The 20,744-nt window shown below is 41.2% G+C and overlaps 1 protein-coding gene across 2 annotated transcripts in view; it reads right to left on the reverse strand.

Annotated features, from left to right (window-relative positions):
• Positions 1-5,497: 5,497 nt before the first annotated feature.
• The window catches only part of LOC124280091 (beta-1,3-galactosyl-O-glycosyl-glycoprotein beta-1,6-N-acetylglucosaminyltransferase 4-like), a 29,276-nt gene continuing 14,029 nt past the window's right edge, over positions 5,498-20,744 (reverse strand). For both annotated transcript variants that reach the window (XM_046716065.1, XM_046716010.1), the window contains exons 2-4: positions 18,186-18,911; positions 7,076-7,308; positions 5,498-6,553 (exon numbers count right to left, since the gene is read on the reverse strand). In XM_046716065.1, the coding sequence (XP_046572021.1) occupies positions 6,216-6,553; positions 7,076-7,308; positions 18,186-18,907 (1,293 nt within the window). In that variant the 5' untranslated portion in view covers positions 18,908-18,911 and the 3' untranslated portion in view covers positions 5,498-6,215. The remainder of the gene's footprint in view (positions 6,554-7,075; positions 7,309-18,185; positions 18,912-20,744) is intronic.

The raw sequence follows: 20,744 nt of genomic DNA on the forward strand, positions 1-20,744 counted from the left end.
TTACTTAAGTTGTTTAATTTGGCCTTTATATCTTTAAAAATTTAGCGGTTACAATTGTCAAACTCATTTTGAAATTTGAGTAAAAACCTAAGTTTGTTTCGAGAAATCGGGGCCTGGTTTATGTAATGTTTTAATAAAAATCCTCGGATAAAGCCGATTGAAATGTGAAAAAAGAACCCCAAACCATTCTCTCCCTTTTTCATCAATTTCAGTTAAACTGAAAGGTATGTAAGCCGTAAACTATATTTCACTTACCGGATTCGACCTGATAAAAGCTACACGAATGAATACATGTTGTGTTGCATATCGGTCGTCATTATCATGTACATGTATACGAGTATATTGGCCCGCGGACTAACAACCACCTTGAGGGGTGGCACCTGAAGCTGAAAAACCTTATTGCCAAAGCCCACCCAAACATTTACCTCTTCATCTGCAACATCAAGAAAATCGAAGCCGTAGACAAAGCTAAACGTGCTCAGCTCGACTGTGGTGCCCTCCCCAAGTCACGCAAGCGTGTTTACAGAGAGATCGATGCGAGACTTCTGAGACTGAAGGAGCACCTCCAGAGCGGCAGAAAAACGCCTCTTCAGTACCTTGATGCTGCTGGATATCTCATCAAGTTTGCAAAGTGATTGTCAGTTGTGTGTAATTGTGAAACAAGTAAAAGACTGTAAAACCAGTGAAAGACTGTAAAACCTATCAGTTTTTCATGATAAATCCATGTCTCCATGTAAAGTCTGAGAATTCTCAGAATGAATAAAGATGTCCTACCAACCAACATTGTCATTTTTTTAAACTTCTGTAGGCAGAGTGGGAAGACACCATAGAATTAACCAGCTAACTAGTCAAGTTCCTTTTAGCAGGGGTAGAACAGTTCAGATCGGTGTTTTCACTTCCTGATCACTGGACCGTATCATGTTGTTTTAACCAGTTTGGAACTGTAGGCAGTATGGGAATACACCGTATATATCACGGGGACTTGTTAATTCGGAAACAGACAAAGCAAGGAACCACTACCCACAGCGCCAAGTACCCTGAAAATCGAAGACCAAAGTCCGATATTGATTATTACGACATTTAAGTAACTTTATTTAAACTTATCTTGCATGGCTTGGCATTAAACTAATAAAATATTGACAGGCATGAAAGAAAAAATTTAAGAAGACTATCAATATTGTACTCAATATAATAAAGGCAGCAATCAAACAAGTGAGGCAATTACCTTCCTGGCCCTCTCACTGCAGCTGTTGCAACTTGAATGCATTATTTACGAGGAAACTATTTCACATATTCAAATGTGTAGACCTGCGTGAGCTGTTAAAAGACTTGCCTAACGACATGAGCAAACCACATTAAAAGGATTTGAATTAATGAAGTAAGTAACTTTGAGAAATATATAACACACAGCTTTGACGCTAAATCTTAGAAATATAATTTCTGCACGTACATTCAATGTATATTTTTTGCCGCATGACTTAATTCATTAAAAAATCATTTTACGTGTATTCAAACTTGTATACATCTATTTTTAAGCATTCTTCGATTTCGTGGTGTTATTTGAACATCTTTATTTAACTGACTTCAAAAAGACTTTTTTTTTGTTTGCAAAATATCACTAATTTAAGCTGTATTGGGGCACTGTGGTTTCGCACGTGTGCAGTCGACTTACATCTGCATTACAAATATTACACCAGTATGTGAAATGTGTGTTAATGGTGTATTAGTTGTCTAGTTAACGTACACGCTAAGTAGCTGCAGATGCTGTTACAGCAGCTGCTCTCTGTGAGGATCCGCGGTACGTGATACATCTACTGTGTCGTTATACATTGTAATTCGGGATCAATGCGAGGTTTTGTGGTCGCCATGGACGAGGTGACACCAGTTTTGAGCTGTATAATGTCACAGAAAGTGTTTTCGCTGATTTTTAGTGGTCCGCTGACACAATTTTCAAAGCTCTGATGCATCGATCAAGTCAGAGAGCCTGACCACCCTATCTCAAAGCGGATTCTTACGTGAAGCTTGTGTGGTTGAAGAACATTTCTAGCGGGGACCACTCGGTTCAACTGTTTTGACTGAGCGAGTAGCACATCATCGCCGGAGATTGGTTCCAAATGTATAATTTGGATATAATTTATCTTAAATCCTAAGCCCTTTGTTAAGGAAAGGGAGGTACCGGTTAGCATATATACTTCTATGTGAGCTTCTTCTGCTGTATGTTCTGATCCGGATCTTCACAGATTTTGAGTTTGTAATGTAGCAACTGGACAGTTTTGACAGCTGGATTGGACGAGTAGTCGCTTATGTGGTCAGCATTTCACCCATTGAAGGCTCTGGCTTCATTCGTATCTTTGACCCGTGAAGAACCGGGTTAAAACTGATCTATAGAACGGGTGGTCAGGCTAGCTGACTTGTTGACACATGTCATCAGTTCCCAGTTGCGTAGACTGATGCTCATGCTGTTGATCACTGGATTGTCTGGTCCAGACTCGATTATTTACAGACCACCGCCATATAGCTGGAATATTGCTGAGTGCGGTGTGAAACAAAACTCACTCACTCAATCCAATGAGTTGACCAGCCTTACGAATGAGTGGTTTTACGCCGCTTTTAATAATAATAATGCATTTGTTTAAGCGCCTAATGTCCAACCGATGCTGTTCAGTGGCGCTGTGCAGAGAAAGTGGAGAAACTAGTGGGTAGCTAGAAAAAGATGAGTTTTTAGTTGGCTCCTAAATGCTTCCAGGGAAGATACTGATCTCAGTTCAACTGGCAGAGAGTTCCACAAAGCTGGTGCAGCAGCACTGAAAGCTCTGTCTCCCATGGATGTTTTTTGTAGCTGGCATTTTCAGGCTGCCTCTTTTCTCAGACCTCAAGACACGAGTTGGACGATAGATTTCGATGATGTCTTTGAGGTAAGCTGGTGAATTGATGTCATAGAGGGTTGAGTAGGTGATGCAAATTATTTTGTACTGTATTCTCCTCTTTACTGGGAGCCAGTGCAACGACCTCAGCACAGGGGTGATGTGTTCCTGACATTTTGTCCTGGTTATGATCCTGGCAGCTCTGTTTTGCACAAGCTGGAGATGTTGGATTTCTGCTGCTCCTGACACGAGGGAGTTACAGTAGTCTAGGCGTGAGATGACGTGTGACTAGCAATGTCACGGCAGGGGACACCAAAAATGGACTTCACACTTTGTACCTATATGGTGAATCGAACCTTGGTCTTCGGCATGACGAGCAAACCAGGCTATCCCACTGCCTCTCCAAGACTTACGACGTCACATAATTAATTAACTGAAAGCTATTTTGAAAGTACCTGAAAATGGAACTACATAAACACTGATAAAAACAAACAACTGATGAATGAGCATTTATTTATATAGAAGTAGAAAAGTGAACATGTGAAACAGCAAAGTGAAATATTTTAACATAATAGTCAACAAAAGTAGATACATGTGTACCAAAATGTTTTCACATCAAGCATCTTGTGCAAAAACCATAATTATTTTTATCTCATATTTCTAATAAATTATGTATGTTCAGAAGGTTGGGTTACTTAAAATAATAGAAGAAACAAACTATAACTCCTATCGAAGAAATCCCACAGATATCTTCACATCATGGCTGTAGATACATAAATACGGTATGACGTCTACGACGACCGTCATTGGCAAGAATGATTGTATCAATATACCATTGAAGACAAATTTAAAAAGCATGTAACCAAAATTTAACAACTTCCAGTATATACACAGTCGACAGTATTGCTCATGTGGTCGATTTAGGAAAACACAGATACTAGGAATAAATGCCATTTTTGAGTATTTTATACAAAAAATGTTGATCAATGTTTAAAATAACTTTTCAAGGAACACAAGTATTCCAAGAATAATATAATGACAGTTACCTTAAAGTATTAAGGTTATGTAACACACTTGTTAAAATAATGTATGTGAATATATGAAATATGTTCATATATATTTGGACAAAGTATAAAAGACACGAAGTGGAATTGAGATTGACACATAAATTGGTTGAACACATACACACAAACACACACACGCGCACTAATCAAGAACCTACCCTAAGAGTACCTCGCTTTGGGGATACCTCTATCATTCCAACGTTACCGTAGATCCAGAGGTGGGGTACAGTTAGGGTGCGGTAACTTGCAGTTAATACAAACCAATATATCATTTATTGTTTGAGTAACGTTTGGACGTCATCAACACTTGTGACGTCACGTCAATACATGTGACGTTATCCACTGGTGATATCTGAACCAACATCAGCATGGGAGATGTTACAGGAAACGCAACGAACCAGTAGACTAGCATCACAACAAGGCTGTTGAATACATGATGCAGAGGTGTATGTGGTAGTTATTACCCTCGGTTATGAACGAAACAATAATAATTATCGTTGAAAGTTGAAGTATGCTATTTCGTTGTTACTTAATTTCATGACGTCAAAGTGATAGACAATCAAATCACAAGTCGTCCAAAATAGGTGTGGGAAGGCATTGAACCTGAAGACACAATACAAGTCACGGGTAGCCCAGACCTACGGGTGCCTTTTAGGGCCATTCGGTTTTTTCTTTCCAACTTGAAATATCAATTTATTTTCTTGAAATTTCAAGATCGTAACTTAACATTTCAACATATTATTTTAAATTCCTATCTTGACATTTCTACATCATTGTCTTGATATTTCAACTTTATATGTATCTTGAAATTTCAACTTGGCAAAATAAACAAACGGATGGCCTTAATAGGCTTCCGTACAGACCAACTGGGTTCTTTTTTTATTGCAATATATTGCAAGATTGTTTCAGTCTGAAATGGACGCCCCGTGGTACACGAACTGAACACGGAGGACACGGTGGATGCATGACAAACTATATTGTGGAATATTCATAACATTAGATTCATATAACGTGAAAAAATACCACTATATTTTCTCTGAGGTCAGGGTATGTTATTGTTGGTAAGTACGAGGCACATATGCTACAGGTAGCAGGTGTTAAGCTATGCTAGAACACCGAAACTAATGATGCAAAGAGAACATTCATTTCCTACCGCAAGGGCCACAGCCTGAGTGAGTCTACCTCATCAGGATATGGTTTTCTCAGGTTTAGTTAAACACTTTCGGTTCCTTTCTATACCTCTTCGTTGCTAGAAATATTGAACCAACAGATATTACCCTTAAATCACACTTAAAGAGTGAATACATTGTCAACGAACAGTACATATATGTTGTTTCACTGACAGGTCTTGAATCAATGCGTATTACCCTTGGAACACATTTGAACAATGAATTAAAGGGCCCGTAAGTAGGTCACGGCACTTCGCGAGACCTTAGTACTTCCGGTGACAATCAACGTTTCATACCTTTTCGAATGGTCTCATGGTTGTCAATTGACAGTAAGGAACCAATAATAAATGCAGGAATAACAAATTTCCGATCCCCAAATTAGCCACCTATTACGACTATCAACAGCTGTGACAGCCAAGCATGGTTGTACACTTGGTTCGGTCTAGTAAAGTCATTGGCGGTCGCGCAATTTGGAACCAGAGCTGGTTCTTGAATATAGTTCTTGAATATACTCTTGTCACCTGAAATCTGGTACCGGAAGTAAGCTGGGCCCCGTCTCGCATATCGGAAGTTGGCGCGCGCAAAGGGAACCGGGAACCAGCTCATTACCGGAAGTATCGCCTCGCGAGACTTACAGACCCTATACACATTCACAGACAGATCTTGAGCCAATACTTATTACCCCTAAAACACATTGAAGCGGTGAATATAGTGTTAACGTACAGCGCACTGATATCCCAGCACTGACAGAGAACTTTGAACCAATGCATATAGCTCTTGAAACACATCTGACAATAAACATATCTTTTACACACGACGTACTCTCATATTTTTACTTAATCCAAGAAATCTTCAACCTTAAAATACTTTACCCTTGAAACATAGTCGACTATGTGTATAATAAAGCAAAACGTAGATCAACACAAATACCGAATTTCCTCATATATTTTTCAACGGACTTCCAGGCCCGGCGCTTATTTCTTAAACCGCTGCTTTAACCCCGGACTTTATTTGAGGAAATACGGTACCCGCAAAAGGATCCCGTTTGGGTCAGGCAAGCAAGTGCAGCGTTGAGATCGACAAAAATGAGTATATTAAGGTCTATAATTTGGCAAATATCACAATTCATTCAACTGGGGTTTCACCTGGCTGATAACAAAACCCACAGATTTATAGTAGGTGTCGTCAAAGTTGGACATTCCTCGGTGTTCTTCCCTGACAGTGTTGAAGTATTTCTGTTCCATACAGTCGTAAACGAGGGGCTCGAAGTCAATGTGGAACTTGTTGGCGAATAGCTCTTTGCGTTTCTGGAAGCGGGGCAAATCGCCGACTCCGAAGATGCAGATGTCGTGGACGTACTTGCCTTGACAGTCGTCCAGGAGGATGTGGAACCCGTTGTCCCAGATCTTGTAACGGGACAAAAAGGGCTTGATCTCGGGATTCGTTTCTGGGATTCCTGAAATGAGTGAGTGAGTTTAGTTCTACGCCACTTTTTAGCAATGATCCAGCAAAAACATGGCGACGGACACCAGAAACGGGCTTCACACATTATAGAATCGAACTCGGGTTTCGGCGTGACAAGCGAACTTGGACGCCTTTCTGTGCATGGAGGAAGTGGGCGGGCTCACAAAATTCAATACGTTGATTTCCAGCGAATAGTTGTTGTTTTATGACAAAATCTAAAATATTCACCAGCTATTTCAAGGAAATAGAAACTGTGAATTAGGTTATTTATTGCTGAATATTTATTGCTGAATAGATGCAAATAGGTTTTACTCCGGTTTACCAATACTCAGAACCGTTTAATAACGGGACGCAAATGACCATGACCGGTATAGAACTTGGTCAAACGCTTTATCTGCTCGACTACTCTTCCGTCCCTTATCACTGGGCAGCTGCCTTTCTTCCGTCTAAATCACATCAAAATATAATCTTCAGGTACGGATGATTCAAGATACAAAACCATGAATTAACTTACCTATATAGGTCCCGGGGATCATAAGCTGGGGGTTGTGGTTGAGGGTGGAGAAAAAGGTTTCATCGGGAATATCGGTCCATCTAACCCATCTGAGCAAATCTTTGGCCACCTGATTGTTTATTGCATAGTCGACGAAGCCCCTGTTGGCAACGATGTGGACGGATCCCAAGACGGGCCGGATGCCGTGGGGTGGACTGCCAGCCAGCCACCACCTTCTGAGGCTCTCGAAATACCTGCAAACCAGTACAAAAAAATGATAAAAATTGCTGGGTATATGGGTGAGTGAGTGAGTATGGTTTACGCCGCTTTTAGCAAAATTCAAGCAAAATCACGGCGGGGGACACCGGAAATTCACACATTCTGTCCATGTGGGGAATGGAACCATCCGGGTCTTTAGCTTTAACCATTTGGCTACCCCACCGCGGTTCACTCCCGAAAGACAGACTTCCCATAAGACAGACTCAATGAGTACACTAATTAGCTGAGCCATGCTGTCCACCCCTATGAATGTAATATTTGAGCTGACCCAGAGTCACTAACAACTCATACCTATCTCTCCTAGTTTACAAGTGAATACTGAGTAGTGGAGAACTGAGTTGTTAGAGAAGTTAAGAATGTTTTCAAGCACTTTACTTATATAGTTTTATTACCCTGAAAACCCTCGATAATCTTGTAAAGTCATAAATTGTTAAATAATTGTTCTGTACAGACTATGTTAGTTAAGCATTGTACATGATGCACACCAACAATCCCCTTGAGATAATGAAGAAATCATCTTATCTTCTGGCTTGTTCATGTGGGCGACTTGAAAGTACCTGATGCACACCATTTTATTGGCCAAGTAAATGTTTATATACAACACAACAACTCACTTCCTTATTCTGAATGAACACAAAATTTTCCGTTACCATCATCTTTCAATCTCAAATTTTCCGTTACCAGTGTTAAAAACTCTGTGACATTTCTAAAATGTTATTTTAGTGAAGCTGATGTTGAAATATTGAAATATTGATATATATGACACAATGTTATGTGGAAAACTTGACATTATTCGTTGTGAATATTATTATGATTATATTATTATATGATATTTATATAGCGCACATATCCACGCAACTAGTGCATGCTCAAGGCGCTGGTCTTTTTTCCCTCGACCATTGGATGTCAATCTCAACGGCACATCGTATTATCAATCTCAACTCCCCGGGGAGTATGCAGCTCTTGCTGCCACTAGGCGCACCGAGTTATGGTGACTTTCTCACAGTTGGGTGGACAGGGACACATAGTCATAGCACTATGTCCAAGTTCACTGCACGTTGCTGTACCGGCAACTAGGTGTTTGCACGTATTCATGAGGCCACCATCTGGTCATATACCAACGGATTCGTGGGATCTTCTAAGTGCACAGGGTTATGTACTGTACACTAGGGGTGGTGACAACACTGAAAGAGTCTGCACACAGAGCTGACTCCAGGTTTTTACACCTTGTTATAGTCTTTAATACCACAAACTAAACCTATAATTACCATTTATCTTATCATAACACATATCATTGCAAAGACTCATAAATCATAATGTTTCTGTCGCAAAAATCACAAAGACTCCACTCTCACTGTAATCAAGTTCCTTACCAGTGCCGCTATAGTTAATGCCTAATGTTGTCTTTTTTTATCTGGGCACACACCATTATTATCCAGGGTACAGCTTAATTAAGCCTTATGCAACCAACCACAAAATGTGTTGTTTTAAGCGGTCTGTCTTTTGGGAGGTCTGTCTTATGGAAAGATACCCCCCACCGCAAGAATTACTGCTCCCCGGGCGTAATACTAAAATAGCAGCAGTGTATATGTGTGAGTTGAAGGAGGGATGGGGGAGTGTCTTGCACAAGTCCGGATTTTAATGCACCTGCACACTAAGATATCTTGCCGCGGTTTTAGTGAGTGAGTGATTTTACGCCGCTTTAGCAATATCAGTACGGAGCAAACCAGGTATGGGCTTCACACATTGTACCCATGTGGGGAATCGAACCTGTGTCATCGGCGTGACGAGCGAACGCTTTAACCACTAGACTACCTAACCACCTTCGTAAGTCTCCCCTAAATGCCGAGCGTCACGCAGGATAACAACAACCAGTTGGTTTATAAGGATTTTCTGTAACACAAAGCTTTGGATCGAACCATCTACCTTCATCTCTGCGGGCCCTCGACCCCCTACACCATGGAAGCACTTAAAATACAAGTTCCATCAGTCCGGATCCCTTAGGGTACACCAAGTACATAGGGATGGATGTTGGGTTCAGCTGGGGCTACTTTGCTCTTACTATACCTTAAAAACTGTCAGGACAGTATAATAACCAGCAATATATCACAAAATGTTTAAAACTAGTCGAAGAAAAAATAGAAATATTATCTGAATATTCGATCACGATACAAAGTAAAATTGGGGTTATAGATCACCGGGAAGAAAGGTACGATCACCATGCTAGGGGCTAGGGGCACATCCCTTCCTTGTCATTGCGAGGATTAAAGAGTTTTAAAAATCTGAGATGACCCACGACTCGAAATGCTTCACAGTACAATGAATCACGACTTATCGTACTGTAAAGCATTTCGAGTCGGGTCATCTCAAAATTTAAAATATTGAAAAAACCTTTAATCCTCGCACAGACACGAGGGGCTGTGGCCATGGTATGGGGACTTCCGGTACCCCTGCTTCCCTCACAGCTTCCTAGCCGGATTTATACCTCTTCCTCACTTACTGGCGATTGTTGCAAGTTTAGCCAGAGATTAAAAGTAAACAATATTCTGCAGTTAAAATAGGAATATACTTTGAATGCGTTGATCTTACGTACCATATTGGGGGGACAATAATGTACAAGTATACTTAATAGCTGGTTCAGAGGTAGCCTATAGTCATGGAAAGTATACTTAATACACAGGGGCGTAGGAGGGGGACGAAACCATATCTACCTTAATATAACTACATTTTCATTTTGATTTTCAATACTTCTCATAAATTAAAACACACACACACACACACACACACACGCTCTGAAAACTGTTCCTACGCCCCTGATACATGCAAAGTATAAAGGGTGGAATAAACATTGTTAGTTGTTCCGAAGTTCGGAATTTCACGCGGAAAAGGAGCCATTTTTAACATACACTCAGTAGTGCGCTGATCTCTCCGATCTAAAACAAGTTTCAGACAAATGCGATTTTGAAACGTCTCACGGGCAGTCAACAGATTTAAATATACGAATACTGTCAATTGCGCGAGGGATTTTTTTCTTCAGATGAAAATCCGTCCTTTTTGGTGAAAGAAGCAGTCATAAAATACTCAGCCTGGCACGGAGGGATGGCAGGTTTTGAACACAAATTGATTTCAGCTTCATGTTTACACATTCAATAGTTTCTGTTATAGTTTCTGATAAGCAATAGAATTATTTCCCATAATATGATATGTTATCTGAGGCCGACGGTGGATTGATCACAACATAAACGCGTATGTCACCAATCGAATCGGAATGGCACGGCTCCCGTGTCATCTGCAGCCAGCGATCAATGGAGACTGTTTCAACAGGCAGCCGGGCACACATGCGAGAAAATCACCAGGCTGCAGATTTGCTGAGGTGAGTCGAACGAAGTACAAGGGTACTGTCACCGAAGCTCTGTTCTGAAACATTGGTCAATCACTTGATTGGGGCGGTAGGGTAGCCTAATGGTTAAAGCGTCCGCTCGTCACGCCGAAGGCCTGGGTTCGATTCCCAACATGGGTACAATGTGTGAAGCCCATTTCTGGTGTCCCCCGCCGTGATGTTGCTGGAATATTACTAAAAGCCGAGTAAAACTAAACTCACTCACACAATCAATCAATCACTTGATTGTTTGGTTTGTTTCTATCGTCGCATAACAGTACTGGTGCCTTGCGCTAGTTATCGAGCCCATTTGTTAAGCAAATTTGGTGAGTTGACAGTGCTACTGGCAGGGCAGAACATGCATACCATTTTGCGAACACCAGGTGTCAATATTGTCTCAAAATAAGGGACTAGGTGTGTGGGGTGGGGGTGGGGTGGGGGTGGTGTCATAGATTTTGTACACATCAATTAGAGGGGGTCAGCAATTTTGTACATAAATATTTTAAAATTATGCTATGGATAGGGAAGGGTGGGGTTGGGTGGGGTGGGCATAATTGATTTTGTACATGATATGCAGGGGTTCACTTACTTTGTACATAAATTGAGAGGTGTCATTCACATTGTACATGCTTCTCAATAAAAATCATCATCACCCCCCTACCCATAAATTATGAATGGTCCCTAACATCAGTTATCTTAGTTGTCTATTCGGTGTAGGGAATTTAATCTGAAGCTATCTGAGGTAGGAAATGAGATCATCTAACGTCTGTTTAACAAATAAACATTCTTCACGCTATGAACACCCAATGGGGCGGCGGGGTAGGCTAATGGTTAAAGCGTTGGCTCGTCACGCCGAAGACCCGGGTTCGAATCCCCACATGGGCACAATGTGTGAAGCCCATTTCTGGTGTCCCCCGCCGTGATGTTGCTGTAATATTGCTAAAAGCGGCGTAAAACCAGTCTCAGTCAGTCAGTCAGTCAGAATCAATACTTTCAGTATTAACGACAGCAAGTTGAATGTGAAGGTCAGGACATCTTGAGGATACGAGCCGGATTATGATGGTCGCATTACTGTACTTATTGTAAAGGTGAATCGAAGCGGGTTTTTCTTTGAAATTTTGTTTCAGTGATTCCTCTGATGGCCTTCGCCTTGGCCAAAGGTCAGTTTATTGAATGAAAACCTTGTATACGTAACTTACGTCACTGCTGGTGGAGGGAGGTAGGTTAACATGGAGGTTAAAGCGTTCGGTTGTCTAGCCGGAGACCCGGGTACGATTCCCCAATTGGGTGACGTCCATTTCTGGTGTCCCCCGCCGTGATATTGCATGAATATTGCTAAAAGCGGCGTAAATCCTCACTCACTCATTTATTCACTTTCGTGTGAAGTGTTATGGGCTGCAAGCGCCGATGCGTGTCCAACGCTTCAACGCCTAGAGCGGAACCAGCATACCGCAACTAATGACTGATGAGGATAACCTTACGACATCAAAGTATGCCAACATCTGCGTGTATTTCGTTACGCAGCTTGCTTCGACACATATCAGAGGTGCATGTGAACTAGTACGTTAGGTATCTAAATTTAGGTATCCTTGAAGAGTGAACTGTACTCACGAACCACACGCTTTAGATGTTGTAGGATTAAAGCCTTGAGTGCTGCTATACGAACGGCCTTGACAAGATTTATCCTCGAGGAGACTGAAAAATCACTAGCGTTTTATTACAATGTTGTACATGTGTAGGTAATATATCATTAAAACACGAGGTTAGGCGGTGTCTGATTTTTCATCTAGCACTGACTGACTGACGGACTGAGTTTGGTTTTACGCCGCTTTTAGCAATATTCCAGCAACATCACGGCGGGGGACACCAGAAATGGGCTTCACACATTGTGCCCATGTGGGGATTCGAACCCGGGCCTTCGGCGTGACGAGCCAACGCTTTAACCATTAGGCTACCCCATCCCCCCTTTCATCTAGCAAGGAGCTGAATTAATGTTCCATTCATTAAGACAGCCATACAGCCATAGAATCCACCGCAATGAAAAAGAACCCAAATTAAGCTTCCATTATGTTATCTGTGTTGCATTTATCGTCAAAAGGGACAGTTGGGGTAGCCTAGTGGTTAAAGCGTTCCCTCGTCGCGCCGAATACCCGGGTTCGATTCCCCATGTGGGTACAATGTGTAAAGCCCATTTCTGATGTCCCCCGCCGTGATATTACTGGAATATTGCTAAAAGCGGTGTAAAACTAAACTCACTTACTCACTATCGTCAAAAAGTACTGCATTTCGGTGTATCAAAAAGCGTTCTGACTGAGATCTGTCAACACATTATACATTAACCGCTGAAGAACATATCAAAGAGTGAACTGTTTATATCTTCTAAAACAGACACCCCATGACAAGCAAATGTTAGCTATTGCTTCTAGTTTCTCTCCTGCACATAGTACTCGCACTGGCACTCTGAACGCGAAGTCTAAACGTTTACAACTGCAAATGATGAACATGAATGAGTGAGTGAGTAAGTTGAGTTTTACGCCGAACTCACAATATTCCAGCTATATGGCGGCGGTCTGTACATAATCGAGTCAGGACCAGACAATCCAGTGATCAATAGCATGAGCATCGATCTACGCAATTGGGATACGATGAAATGTGTCAACCAAGTCAGCGAGCCTGACCATCCGATCCCGTTAGTCGCCTCTTACGACAAGCATTGGTTACTGAAGATCAATTCTAACCAGGACCTTCACGGGTCGAGCATGAATGAGACGCTAAGAGACCATTGGTAAGAATCGACTCGTGTTTGATTCGAAACCACGACCAGTCTACACATCACTTACACTGATACCATATTTCTCTGTAGAGAACCGGAGACACAGTCAAATGAGGTCCGGCTAGATACTCGGAGGTAATCTGGGTCGACCAATCTAAATTAAAAATGATGAGGTTATAGCAGCTCAACACGCTTCTCGATATTCTAGGCAAGACGTAGACCCGACCCGAACCTCATTTCATACTTTTTTTGTCCATCCAACTTCTACGAAAGACCTTAACATCTCCATTCAGAACTTAGATAGCCACACAGAATACGACGAATTATCATTATAGTATTCAGATACAATGACACTCACAAGGGCAGGGCCTATAAGATATCCTCAATATTGTGTGTGTTGCTTTATGCTATAGCATTCGGAACTGCTCGATTGTATTCATTTTCGATACAACGAAATTACACAGACAGCTTGTCTAACAACTTTGAGATATCGATTGTGTTGGTGTCAGTCTTAGTAAACTTAGGCTCAGTATTATTCGTTACACTGCTATACTGAATCTAGCAAAACCTTGTAGAAGGTCGCGTCAGCTAACCCTTTGAGCGACCGCGAGACGGCCGAACGGATTTAACCAATCAGACAAAGACTACTTGTTAGGGTTCGGCGGGACTTATCTATCAACAAGCGAAAATCCGCATAAAACACAGATATTTGACCTGCAGTATATACGCTTATGGGTTTCTAATGACATGGTTACTATTTGCTTATATTTTCGCAAGATGACATCCTTGAATATTGACAAAAACGCTATTTTCAGCGACTGTTTACTCATTGCGTGTATCACTCGGAAACGATCGTGCGGAAAATAGCATTCGGAATCGTTCGAGTTTTTTAGGTAAAGGTTCAAACGGTATATGCGAATGTTAACTTTTCGCGATTTGGTAGGCTGTGTTCTGATTGGTCAGTCCAAAAGGATAGCTGACGCGACTTTCTACTAGGGTTTGTTAGACTCAGTATAGTAGTGTAACGAATAATACTGAGCCTAAGTTTACTTAGACTGGTGTTGGTGTGGAATGTTACATCAGTGTTAGATAGGGTAGCCTAGTGGCTAAAGCGTTCTCTCGACACACCAATGACCTGAGTTCGATTCTCCACATAGGTACAATGTGTGAAACCCATTTCTGGTGTGCCCCGCCGTGATATTGCTAGAATATTGCATAAAGCGGCGTAAAGCCGTACTCATTCACTCAGTGCTAGATGAGCCGTACATAGACTAACCTTTATACAGAAATAAAGTTATCTCATTAACAAACATATATAAATTATGTAAACGTAAAATCCAAATATATCCCAGAACAACACATAATTTTCTACCGCCGACAGAACCAAGGCCTGCCAAATCATTCAAGAATTGTGCTACGTTTCTTCAAAATTTATGCTCATGCAAGTCTACAATAGTTGACAAGTCAAGTCTAGATAACTACAGTTTCAGGCCAAGAAGAGAGGCTCGGGGCTCCTTTTCTTTATATCATGTTAACCCAATGTAACAACTATTACTCCCGGTACCAGTTTTCAGGTGACAAGCATATACTCAAGAACCAGCTCTGGTTCCAAATTGCGTGACCGCCAAATATGAGTTTACTAGACCGGACCAAGTGTACAACCATGCCTGGCTGTCACAGATGTTGACAGTTGTAATAGTTGGCTAATTTGGGGATGGTTAGATCGGACTTTTTTTATTCGTGCAAGGATTATCGGTTTCTTACTGTCAACTGACAACAATGAGACCATTAGAAAAGATATGAAACGTTGTCTGTCACCGGAAGTACTAAGGTCGAGCGAAGTGCCGTGACCTACTTACAGGCCCTATTTCGTTAGGAGAGAAACGTATTTCTTAACGGTATAACAGCTGCGGTAAGACTGGTCACGTAACATCAATGTTCAGACAACGTTACACTCATGCATATACACTGTTAACTGTTAAGCGTGTGTAGTGAAAAATCATTATAAGCATTGATAGCTGGGTTCAACAAAGATTGTATCCTTACGCATATTACCAATAACAGCACTGCAGTTGATATAATAGCAGGGCTTTGAACAGTAATGATCCCGTTCAACAAAGCAATAACAGCTTTCCGTGAGTCTCAGTTTATAGGTATTCTATGGTGGCTGATTAGGGCCATCGCTTTCTCGCCTTAAAATTCAGAGGCGAGAACACGAGAAAACGATATCACGAGACGAGAAAGCGATAACACGAGCCTCGCCTCCGAATTTTAAGGCGAGAAAGCGATGGCCCTAATCAGCCACCATAGTATACTGGCATTTGTCACGTGTATTACAACGGGGAAATCAAACAGAATGTTCCTGACATTATGTTTTGTTTTGTTGGTTGTAGTTTAACGCAACCCTCAAATATTTACAAGCTGTATGCGGGTGTCTGTAAATAATCGAGTCTGGACCAGACAATCCAGTGATCAACAGCATGAGCATCGATCTACGCATTTGGGATACGATGACATGTTTCAACCAAGGTAACAGGCCTGACCACCCGATCCCGTTACTCGCCTCCTACGACAGGCATGGGTTGCTGAAGACCAATTCTAACCCGGATCGTCTCTGGTATGACAATATGTACATCAATACAATTGACCTTATCAAGATATCCTTTACATGTAAATTATATGACGCGAGTTGTTTCGTTCTGGATACGTCTGCTTCGGCAACCTGACACACGTTACTCATGTCGCTCGTATGATGTGTTAAAATGTTTAGACGACAATAGAGATAATAACTGGGCTTCGGCAGTACGATTAATATTATTTCATCATGGCTTTGCTTATGTATGGATATATCAAAATGTTGGAAACTGGGAATTGTTTTTAAATCTTTTCAAACAACGTTGTAAAGACATGTACTACCAAGAATGGACACAAGATATAAGAAACTCAAAATCATTACACATGTATTCTGCCTTTAAATCTGATATTGTTCTGAAATTATATTTGATTGCACTCTCTTCGTCACATCTGCGCAGAGTCTTAACAAAATTCAGATGCGGCTCCACCCATTTGAAAATAGTTTCGTATAGAAGATCTAAAGACAATGACATTAGTGTAGCTCTGTGTGATTATTGTAAAAGTGTGCTAGAAGATAAGTATCATGTGTTAATGAAATGTCCTTTTTATGCAGCGGTAAGAACTCACTATATACCAAGTACCTATATTATGAACCCAAATAAACAAACATTTGTACATCTTCTAAATACTAAGAACCATAATATAATACTCCGTCTAGCATTTCTTGTGAACAAAATCATGTCCATGCGCTCTGAAAAAGTTTAATCTAAGTTGTCATTTTATACTATTGGCCTCATGGCCACATTTATGAAATAAACCTGTCTGTCTGTCTGTCTGTCTGTCTGTCTGTCTGCCTTATCAAGGTGTCAAGGAACCAATGTTAACCTAGGACCATGTCAAATACCCCGACGTGCCACAGATGTATAGTCTCGATTTGACCAAAAACATTACAAATGTTACCAAAGCACTACTAGGCTGATGTACTGCAAGCTCAGGTCCAACCATCTCTTTTATAATGATAGTTCTGCATTTACAAAGCGCTAAACTCCATTCACTAGATGGATGCTTAGCGCTAGCAATCTGGATAATCCAACCTGCCTGTGTGGCGCTAGGTTATTTATAAGATTAGTCACATGATTCATCCCACCGGGTACCCATTTTCTGCTGTGTGAACAGAGGCAGTTTTGTATAAACTGACTTGCTTAAGGTGAGGCCACTTGTATCACATGTGATTCGTTGTGGGGCAGGACTGAAGTCCTAGAAACTCTTAGGAGTCAAGCTGTCAAACACGGACTCCCATCTAAGGACTCGCCGCTGCTTAACTTCAACTGATTTGTGACCTGAGCTCTATGCACAGGGCCACACACCGCTATTTTTTTCATGTTTAACCAACGTCAAACATGGGTGTAAACTTCCTTGCGCCTGGCAGTTTGGGAGCTTTGTATGAGGGTACGACTCGGAATGCCATCTGACGTTAATCACGGTAGGAAGTCAATAAGAGAGGATCTTTGACCAGCAAGCTTAAAATTTTTGGAGTGGGCTTTTCGATTATTTACGACTAAGTTATTTTGCATAAGGTATTGTAAACAAAATTAATAATTCACATTTGACTTCCTGTTGAGAAAACAGTCTCTGCTACTGGTGTCTTGAACAAGCGACGAAAATCAACAAAACGTAAGTTCTAACAACAACTATCTCATACTAACTGTTCACTGGTTCTTTTTGTCAAGTTCTCAGAACGTATGTGACATTGGCCCAAGGCTATTGGACCAGTAGCAAAGTATTATATGATCGTAGGCCTACTGTGAATGTGATGGCCTGGCGTCTAGTGAGTTCCTGCGAAGTAACCAGGGTTTAGTTTTCTAGTAGCGATGGGGTAGCCTAGAGGTTAAAGCGTTGGCTCGTCACGCCAAAGACCCAGGTTCGATTCCCCATATGAGTACTATATGTGAAGCCCATTTCTGGTGTCCCCCGCTATGATATTGCTGGAATATTGCTCAAAGCGGCGTAAAACCGTTCTCACTCACTCAATCTCTAGACACGTTCAATGCAAAGGCAATTATGTTAATGTCCCCTGTATGCAATATCTCAGCTACAAACTCTCCGAACATTCACTCGGACATTACCTTGAGACCGTTCCATCAATATCATTGGCGCCATTGTATGCCTTCAGTATCTTCACCAACTGCAGATTCGTCTTTAATGGGTATTCCTGACCAGTTAAATTGATAAAATACTTCCATTTCTTGAAGTGTAGCAGGTCACTAATACACACAAGCTCCGTTTCAAGCACCGAAAACTTGCCCCACGTAACGTCCAACGTCTTGGACGCCATATTGACGTTGTCGAAACACTCCGTTAGTTTCTTCATGGCGGCGTGCACTGACGGCGACGCCTTAGCGTCAACATGTATACAATAATGGTTGTTTGGCCTATACACAGCTCGTAATAACCTCTCCGCTTGCTGAGCGTCTTTATAAAGAACAATGCTGAAAGCAATGGGGAACTCCTCCTCTTCCTTGGAAACGTTCATAATGTATCCATGATCCTGCTTAAACTTCGAACAGTCATTCGTTCCTGTTCTGATGTAAGAGTCGTCTAAGTTAGCCAAATAGTCGTAATCGCTGGCCATTTTGTATTTGGCTCTCTCTATTTCAGTTTTCCTGCCTTCGAAGAGGTACTGGCAGTTGATCGGGGCGGTGTCCTTCTCGTCAAGGTATCGGGGAACGTTGTATGAGATTCTGCCAACACCAACGGCGTTTCTGAACACGTCATCAAAAACCGAGAGCACGATGAGGAATGAAAGCAAGACGATGAATAATACCCACCCCAGCTTCCTCTTCAACATTCCTCTGAAACAAAGAAATAAAAATAAATTTCAAAAATAATGCAAATTGAGGAATTCATTTGAACTCGCCCTCCATCCACGAATTGTCTCTCAGATGAAAATACGTAAGTCATATTTTACCAAAGTCTGTAGGCTTACATCTCTCTACTGTTCACACTTGTAAACTATTTCCACACCATCACTATTCGCACAAGACCGCCCTCCTTGTCATCCACGCGATTATCTTATAGAAAGTCTCATTTAACTATCTATCTACACATGTCTAACCTGTATACATGGGAATACCGCATTTCCTCTCGCTGATTGTATCCAGTCAGTGACCCACAAACACATTTGCTACAGTGATGAAACAAGTTTTGTTGATTAAATGACCCTATAAATAACGTATAACGGTATTATTTACTATGCAAAGTTGCAAATATTTCTTTTCATCTCAGCAAAAGTAATCAAGTGACGGGCACCTGCTACGGTTCTGTATACGTATTCCAAGAATGTATTACTTCATGGTGGGAAGATCATCATTCATTACCTGTTACGCGGCCCTACTATTAGTACCATGCATCATGCTAGATCTCCCTCCATCATGTACCTGGATAGGCGTACTACATCATGTCACCTCCTTACTGTCAGTGGTGTATTGCACATATTTCGTACATTTGGTCATCAAATAATATTATTCACTAAAAATACCGAAGGACGCCCTTAGAAGTATAGCAGAACATGTCAAAAAGTCATAGGTACATGGTTATTGCATAATAATCGTATATTCTACATATGAGTAGAATATAGAATATGAATAGAAGCCGGTAGATTTAGTTATACCATTAGGTTGGGGAATTGATGCGAGAGTGAGATAGTACTGTGTGAGAAGGTTTTATTCCAGCAATATCGCGGCAAGAGACACGCGAAATGGGCTTCACACATTGTAACCATGTGGGGAATCGAACCCGGGTCTTCAGCGTGACGAGCGAACGCTTTAACCACTAGGCTACCTACTGTCCCTTGATTGTATTGTACAGGATATAATAGTACTGAAGATCAGGGTTGGATTGTTTTATCAGTAACCCAGGCTTGTCATAAGAGGTGACCAACGGTATCGGGGGGTCAGACTCGCTGACTTGGTTGAAACATGCCATCGTATGATTGGATAGATCTATGATCACTGTTAATCACCGAATTGTCTGGTCCAGACTCGATTATTTACAGACCACCGCTATATAGCTCGAATATTGCTGAGTGCGGCGTTAAACAACAAACAAAACAACTTGACAGTATTGTGTGGGTGTAGATATAGCCCCATACATCCGTACATTCAAAGGATCCTTCTGGTGGTAAGCCTTGCTATGAAATCCGCCAGTTTAGGGTTATACGGATTAGTTAATAATGTCGGGGCTTAGTTCGACATATCCGTTAGTTCGACATATCTCGATCCATCCCTTGATTCGTCATATGTGGTATTTAGTTACGTCGCAGGACTATAAATATACGTTATGACATAAGTTTGATATGTCCATCTGTGTAAGTTCGGTATATCAATGTTCTAAACACCAGTTTGATAATCTAAATAACATGAGTTATATGACATAAGTATATACATATAACGCTGTGTTTGTTGTGTCATACATTCGACACAGCCACGTTCATAAGATGAGTTGTTTCGTTACATCGTGAAGCCCAATTTCTGATGTCCCCCGCCGTGATATTGCTGGAATATTGCTAAAAGCGGCGCAAAACCATACTCACTCAGTCACACGTTACATCGATGTTAGGTATATCAGAAATAAGCCTAACATTGGATCACAAAGGCATCAATGTTTAAAGGATATGAAGCATTAAA

The sequence above is a fragment of the Haliotis rubra genome, unplaced genomic scaffold (assembly GCF_003918875.1).
Source record: "Haliotis rubra isolate DU_JTF1 unplaced genomic scaffold, ASM391887v1 Scf1, whole genome shotgun sequence".
In the NCBI taxonomy this organism is placed as follows: Eukaryota; Metazoa; Mollusca; class Gastropoda; order Lepetellida; family Haliotidae; genus Haliotis; species Haliotis rubra.